Consider the following 8,616-nt stretch of genomic DNA (forward strand, 5'->3'; position numbering starts at 1 on the left):
TCAGCCAATCACAGCCAATTGCAAGGCACAAGGAGTTGGACAACCATTCACACTCGCACTCCTACTTTGAACTGTGATATAAAAGCAAGGTCACAGTGTTGTGCAATGGTTATGTGGTTATGTGTGGTATTGATGGCTGTACAAAGAGTAATCCTTTATTGAAGGCCCAAAAATGCTGAAGCTATAAATAGTACATTATTAGACATTTGGGGCTGTATATTCATTTGCCAGCCAGCTAGTCGGTATCTATGTCCAGCCTAGGAGCTTGCAGAATGCATCAAGGCCAGGTTGACCCATCACGATGAGTATACAAAATTGTGCACTCATTAGCATAACTTCAGTGAATGCAAAGCCTGTGACTAAGCAAAGTGTTGAGGAAACTTGTGAGCTAAACTTGGGTTTATTGCTGCTGCTCTGACCTTAGTGACACTCATGTCTCACTCAAGATTAGTGCCAACACCGCTGTGTGCTTTTTTTGATGACTTTGTGTCAAAAACAAGTGTCAATAGCAGAAAATATCTGTATTTAAAAACACAGTAAACGGTTAGATCAATTATTTATAATCGACATCTATCTCTTATAATGAAAGTTTGACCCCAATAAAAAAAGCACTTACACTAAATGAGTTAATGTAAAATTGGCTGTAACGAGTTTTGCACAAATGTATCACTCAGATAATGAAAGAAATGATGTCAGAAAAAGCAAGCACTTGGAAACCAGGAGGACAAGTTTTAAATCTGATTGGTTGAAAACAGATTGCTAAACAGATAAACATTCTACAATTGCAACAAGTGTACATAACCTTTAAAAAGTATTGCCACACTAGTTAACACCCCACAAAACTAAAATTAATTTGAAATGTACTGATCATTATTGGACTCTGAAGTTGCTCCCTGTGCCTTTTCCAGACACCGAATGGTGCAATAATTTTTCTTCGTTCGCCATCGATCAACAATAAAAAAGCACTATACCTAAACTATAAAAGAGGTTAAATAACAATTTACCAAGCTATCGGTAATACGTGAGTGTACATCATACCTTAAGGCTTAGAAATTTACTCTTGCAAAACTTCTGCATTACGGCCACAGTGCCTCATCAAATGAATAATTTTGCTTATCTTACAATATTTGAAAATCTGATTCACTCAGTAAAAAGAAACTGTTTTTGAGCCAAACAACTTTTAGTCGGTGTGACTCCACTTGATTCATTGTAGTATGGAGCAGCAATATTTCAGCTCTGTGAGCTTCTGTGAATTGTTTGACTGTGTGAATGAATGTCTGGTGACCAATTCGGGGTGCAGTCTGCCATTTGCCCTTTCTCACATGGAAAAGGCTCCAGCACCCAGCAAGTGGTGATGAAAATTGAATGATAGGTAGATATCGAGAGGATGAGACGCAAATGGATAAAACCACAATGTGAATTGTCATGCCTCAGAAACCTAGCAGTGACCAGTTTTTGATCTCTAAGACAAAATGTCAGTTATTTTTAACAATGAAATCAGTTATCATGGTGGTTAGTTTATCTCTTTCACTAACACTTGCATTTCAACAAATTTAAAAGTATATGGGTGTTTGCAGTGTTTGTCTCTGTGGGTGTGTCCTACAACTGACTGGCGACCAGTTTGGAGTGTAGTCTGCCTTTCGTATTTAAAGGGTGACCTCCCTCACCTTTACAACAATTTTGGCAAAATCTTTGTGTGCCATGCACACAAATCTGTACTTGTTAACTGGAACTGCAGTAAATTCAGCTTCCGGTATTAAAAAAAATCCACACAGTTTATGGGACTTACCAATGGACACCAGTTTGATGTGCTCCCGGTCCAGGAACTCCAGTGCTACGGAGACATTCTCCAGCTTCATCTGGCGAAAGTTAGGCCTGCTGTGGTACTTTCTGTACATCTTCTTCTGGCTAAGCACCTCCAGAAGCCAGATGAGCTTCAAGCCGTCACTGAATTCGCGCTGCAGGTCACTAATGTTCTTATTGACACACTTCAGGTGCTCGTTGCACCACCGGGTGAAGGTGTTCTGCTGAATTTTCTTCCATGGCGCGTCCTCCGCCAGGTCCTTCTCTGTTGCTGGCATCTCCTCGTCCTCCTCCCCGACAAAGTCGGCGGACTGGTAGTACTGGGGCTCCTCGCTGTAATTGTTGCTCATCATGGTGCTCCTGGTTGGATTTTCACCACAAGTTTATCTGGTTATTGGGACAGTGCGCACTGAGATAAGTCAACTGGTGAAGAAAACAGAGTTGTGAATAGATGTCCAAATTCCACCGCCTCTTGGATGCAATTGCCACAGTTGTGCTAAAGTTGCTCCTTGTATCGTGCAGTGTGGCCTCGGGAGCGAATGTGCGTCCCCGGCTGGTCTCTCAAAGTGCTTAACTTGAATGTCCAGAGAGGCAACAAGTGGCTTTATAAAGGCCCCTCCACCACCCATCACTAGACCACGTCATTCTGGAGCCCTGCGATTATACACCATGTGCTCATCCCAAAGGGGACCGGGGTCTCCGGCTCAGTTTACTGGATCGGGAGGGGGGTGGTGGTCCTGATTGGTCAGAGCCCAGTCAAAGCATGCCGCTTATTTTTAGCTATTCCTATTTGGGAGACTGTGTGTCTGGGGATGTGCGCACAAGCATGCGTGTGTGTGTGCTTGTAATTCTTGACAATGTGTGTCACTTCCAGCACTCATGAGGCTGAACAACTGAGCTAAGAAAAGAAAGTGAGAGAAGCCTTTAAAAAAGAAGCACACACATAGCTATACACTTACTGGTCACTTCATTTGGATCACTTCTGGATTCACTACCACAAAAATGTACGCGCTTACAAAGCTCAGTTTTTATAGACATTTGTTCAAGGTTTTTAACAGGTTGTTTGTAGTTCAGATACATGGTTGTGAAGAATCCATAATTTAAAAATACAAGGTAGTAGTACAATTGTCATTAATGTTTCACGGCACATCATATGTTGCTGTTTAATTTAAAGATTTTGATTATTTTTATTTAACATCCTTTAAGTAGAAAGGTTTCAAATTCTCTTGTAAGTCATAAAAATGGCAATAAAACATTCTATTGTAAGTGACAAAAAACAACAGGAAAAAATAATCAATAGTGTCCCATTTCTTGAAGATGGGAGAGTATGAATAACAACTCAGGAATACTTTAAGAAATGTATTTAGTTCGGTTTAAATGTGTTCATTGATTAAAGGTCAGTGTTTAATGTATATGCCACAACAACAAAAAAGTAGTGTATCACGCTCTCGTCTGCTCTCGTCCAATTTAGCATTTCCTAATTCGAACAAAGATATTAGGGGAGACAAATGTGAATGTCCTTCCTTGAGTTCTGCTTAAGATGAACATCATCACTCTACCAATGACTCAGTTCTCTCTTTTAAAAGGTCACTGCCAGAGGAAGATTTGAATTCGATTAATTTAGTGTTTAACTGTGTGAATTGGGATACATTTGCATTCCAGACAGGCATGATTCATTTGAATAAATTCATATTAGGAGGTGCTCAAATTTGTAGTTATCCCAAATGAGCATTTAGTTGGACCCCTGTGTGCATACTCACCAAATGAACATTGAATTATTGACATAAAATGTTAGCATTCACAAATTCGGACACTTTCAACTGGATAATTAATGTACTACTACCGTTGTTGTGTCACAAAATAACAATTAAGACGCTACCAGGGATTTAGAAAACAGCACTTTGTGTCTCTACACGTCAGAAATGTTAATCTTGAATTGGTTTTGAAAATTCAAAATCGGATACCAGTCCAATCGGGTTATTTTGCATGTTTGTTTTTCATTTTTTTTGTTTGTTTTCATGTTCAACTCTGCCAAAAAACTGAAAAATAATGCCACATGAATTAGGACATCTGTTAAGTTAAAGAACCATTTGAAATCCTGTGTTTTATTTTTATGATAATTTTCAAAGAGGTTAGTTTTTCAAACTATTAACATGATTTTACCAACTAGCCCCAGAACATCTCATTTGTATTCATCCCCTCACTTGGAAAAAAAAAATCAATATTCTGGGCAGGTTGTGATGCACCCAGATAGACGACAATGACACATTTCCACCTTTAAGACTTAAGCCATAACTCTCAAGGGTATGAGGCAGACTTCCATTCAGACTCCCGTGGGGATATTTACACCTTCATGGAACGAATTGAAAGTTAAACCCGTCTCATCTTTGAGAAGCTCTATATCCATTATATCACCTGCTACTTTTGTGTTATTACCATATTCTCCGACATACTCGAGGCTGACTTGTGACAGTAAATGCACCGCTTACTGGCATGGATTGGGGGGTGCGGATGGTGCAGTAAGGGGTTCATTTCTGCTACCTTATGTCATAATGTCAAATCCCCCACAGTAGGTGTTATTAATATCCATTCAAACTGAGATACAAAATTACTCACACTGCACTTAAGATCAAATTTGGGAATGCCAGGAAGTTACAAATTTGTAAGCTGCCATTAAAAAATGCACCTCCCATTAATCATTCACTCAATTATCTCAAAAGGCCTTTTTCCTTTAATCATTTTGTTGTATCACAGTGTCTCCCCCTGTTTGGGCATTTCCCCCTTATTGAATCCAAATTTTAAAAAAATCACTCGTCTGTGTCAAGATCTCTTAGACATTCCCACTGTCTACATTAATTTTGAAGTATGTTGTCATTCTCTTATTTTATTTTCTAAATGTAACGAGTGAAGTATTCTTTGTTGAGAAAATATAGATGTATAAAATAACTACTAACATAGAATAATAAAAAAAGTATAATCAGAAAAAAACGTAACCTAAAAAAGTTCTATTCACTGCATCTTTACAGTAAGTAAACTCATAATGTATTTCTACTATACACGACATCCCATAACTCACAAAGTATTTCTACTGAAAGACACGTCACCCAACATGATGCTGGCAGGAACAGCTCACACTCTGCACATACATTCATGAATAACACCCCCTCGCCACCTACCAGAAGAAGAAAAATAATAATAATCGGACACCATGAGATCAGCAAGTTATTTTTATTTTCTCAACTCATTGACAGTGAAAATAGACCTCAAGGTAACAAAATAGCTACAACTTTTCCCAAAATAGTAAACACAATTCAAAGCAGGTTTGGGCTGGAACACTCACAAGTATTCTTAATGTTTATGCAATTTCACAATACATATATATTTTTTTTTAAATCCCTCAAAATAAATTAAGTTATTCCCATGGCTTTTGCATGATCAATGAAGGTTTTTTTTTCATTATTTCTTTTGTTATTTGTATTTTATGGAATTCTCCAGCCCCACCACCAAAATATAATCATATTTAGTCTTTACAATATTTGTGTAGCATTTCCATGAGTTCCAACTTTGTTCAGAGCCAAGCCCCCAAAAAAGACAACATTCTTTCATTCAATTGCAGTCAATGGCAAGTTTAATTGCGAGCTATTCGTCAACAGTTTGCATCAACAGACAGTAAAACATATTTTTCTTTTCCTTTTTGCAATGTTGTCCCATTTACGAAGACACATGAAAAGTGCATGAAAAAGTCAACTGGCAAGAAATGGTAGAATTACATTGCTGGCATTAACAGTTGAAAACATGCAATCACACAACACCACCAAGAAACATAGTTTTTTATTATTATTACTATTAATTACTCTTTGGAACAAAGTCACCATATATAGACATTTTACATAGGACTATATCAAATATACAATGCTCTTTTTTTAAAATAGAACTTTCTACAAAGCAGGTAAAAATGGAATTTAGGAAATCCCCGTTATAGTGCCATCCCGGTCTTATTTACATGGAATATTACTAAAGTGACATCATCCTGACATTATATTGATTGTAATCTTGTATGGAAAGCTGTTGAAGCTTTGATTCCATATCCTCGATATCCACCTTCAGACGATTCAAGTCCATGTTCTACTACATTCTTAATGTTCACTAGTTATACCATTAAGAGGGTTAGTCGGACAACCAACAAACCAACTAACTTTCTTGTAACTATTCTGCATGGGTGTGTACATGTACACTAGGTGTTTTTCCACTGCTGCCTTCCATTACTATATGACTTGCATACTCGACACAGTATACAACGTAATAATTGTAAATAATAATAGTCGTGGGGAAACAACTAATGTGGCCCAGGAATCGACTACTGTGTGACACATGCTACTAGTGGAGTCTAGTAGTCGTAATACTTCTGTAAAGTAGATTACTTGCAATGTTTATTGTGAACTAGTAGACCACAAATTTCTATATTAACAGAATATCATATTATTTGTAAGAAAAGAGGTTTTAGGGGTGGGAAAAATGTCTTCCAGTATGAAGACATTAAGATGGATATCATGGATATTGAATGTTGGTTATTGTTCAAATTGCTTTCCAAAGTACTGTGCATGCTTTTTTTTTGTTACACAACTAAAATAAATAAATACAAAAATCAAAGATTACACATGTAAACCGTAGCTTTCCATAGAGTGAAAATTTTAATAATGTTTTAACATAATTTATTCATATTGCCCTAAACCCATTGTCTGATATGACAATAATCAAGCCTTTAATGACTTTGTAAAATGATAAACTCTTGTAATGTTAAAACTCAATACATTTACTCTACATAAAGCAGCATTCTATTTTCTGTTTTGGCCCATAAACTAAGCAAATGTAGACATTCAGGCTTCTGCCTGTGTACCAGCAATAATTACAATTGTTAACGACAACATAACACGCCGCTTAACCACAAATGTTTTATCAAGCATGAAATTAGAGCCCAAAGTAAGACAAGTCTTAAAAGCCATTAACAGCTTCCATCGGACCACAAAAAAGTTGCTGAGATTCTGTTGAGTGCCCTTGAGAAAAGACTGGGAATTCGTCGGAGACACCACGGTGTCTTTCGGGCCGTTGATCAAGTGACAATTATTTTGGCAGGAGTGGGAGGTGAAAAAAACAATATTATGCCAATGAGGAAGCGAAAGAGCCTTCAGCCAAAATGAGGCAAAAGCTGGGACTGGTGTTTATCTTCGGACAGACCCACATATGCCCAGTCAAGTATAATAACTCATTGTTGGACAATTTAAAAAAAAAGAACATAATTATACAGAAGTACATATTCATGGTTCACAAAGGCTGCTGTGTTTAGCATTTATTGCGTGTCAGGGGCAAAAAAAATGATATGCACAATAAGACCTTAAAGCATAGATGTCAAAGTGGTGGCCCGGGGGCCAAATCTGGCCCACCGCATCATTTTGTATGGCCCGGGGAAGTAAATCATGAGTGCTGACTTTCTGTTTTAGGATCAAATTAAAATGATAGATCTACATGTATATTATAAATTATATTTTTTTCTGATTTTAGTTCAAAAATCATTTCGTAAAATCAAAAAATATATATATATTAAAAAAGCTTAAAATAAACATCGTTTTAGATTTATGAAAAAAATGAATATTCAGGGATTTTTATCCAGTTCTTTTAATCCATTGGCTTGTTAAATCCAGGCCCATTGTGGAGTTAAAATTTCAAGACTTCTGTTATACGTATTTGTTATTCCCCACTCACTACGTCATGCATTACATCGAAATAAAACCCAAAGAAAAATCACTACGATGACTAATGTACAAACTAATAAATATCGTACTTTCCTATCTGCCCAAAATACCATTAATTTCATTAAATCCATTGAATACAGTGCTACTTTGACATCATTCAAACGCACAATGAAATTGTCCTAATTGAAATGTCAGTCTTTCGTTTCAGCCAACAGAAAAACAACACAGGTTTTTTGTAACCTTTTGATATTAAAAATTCAAACTGACTTGTAAAATATAGCAAGATAAAATGAAAGAAGATTGTCAGTAAATATACTAGTCCTACAGTGTAAGTAATCTAAAGGTCATCACAGACACAAAGTAATATTTGTAGTGATGATGACTGACATCAGGAGCTCTAGCTCTTATTTTGATTGGCCAAATGACTATTATTTTCAAGCTATGAACTGCTACCTGAGCCTCAATACATTCTGGAAACCCACAGTTTATAGACCAGTGCATCTTATATAGGAACAAATACAGACAGATTCTTTGTAGAATTTGGTCCATGCATCTTAACCCAAGTCAACAATTTTCAGAAAATTCACCTTCAATGGAAAAATGCCTTTATATCAAGTAAAATAACAAATATGTGCTGTTCTCAAATAAGGAGAGTGGGTTAAAATGGGTTCAGGTCAATTGCATTGTATGTTCGGAAAATTACGTTGTTAGTTCCATGCCATTTTGGTCATTCAGTGATTTCTAATTATTTTTCCCATGTTGGCGCCTTTCTATTTATAGAAAATGCACCCTACAATAGTGACTTTGCCTCTCCTTGCCCACATATGACGACATTAAAGTCTGTTATTGCGCCACTCTTTTTCTCAATTTCTCAAGGTTGCTGCAGCTCTCTCATAACTAATATGCGGCAATATGAAACAAAGAAATTTACTCTGTACCTTGATAAATCACACAATAGTCTAAGTACCACTCTAAAGCATCTTGGAAAAAATTATAGGTATTTCAATTCATTCAAATAATGATCTATTTTACATATTTTACATGTGCATTTAAACTTTTCCAA

The 8,616-nt window shown here is 36.6% G+C and overlaps 1 protein-coding gene across 2 annotated transcripts in view; it reads right to left on the reverse strand.

Annotated features, from left to right (window-relative positions):
- The window catches only part of LOC144211672 (filamin-C-like), a 30,952-nt gene extending 28,585 nt beyond the window's left edge, over positions 1–2,367 (reverse strand). For both annotated transcript variants that reach the window (XM_077739092.1, XM_077739084.1), the window contains exon 1: positions 1,790–2,367. In XM_077739092.1, the coding sequence (XP_077595218.1) occupies positions 1,790–2,156 (367 nt within the window). In that variant the 5' untranslated portion in view covers positions 2,157–2,367. The remainder of the gene's footprint in view (positions 1–1,789) is intronic.
- Between the last annotated feature and the right edge of the window lie 6,249 nt (positions 2,368–8,616).

This window comes from Stigmatopora nigra, chromosome 2 (genome assembly GCF_051989575.1).
Source record: "Stigmatopora nigra isolate UIUO_SnigA chromosome 2, RoL_Snig_1.1, whole genome shotgun sequence".
NCBI classification, from domain to species: Eukaryota; Metazoa; Chordata; class Actinopteri; order Syngnathiformes; family Syngnathidae; genus Stigmatopora; species Stigmatopora nigra.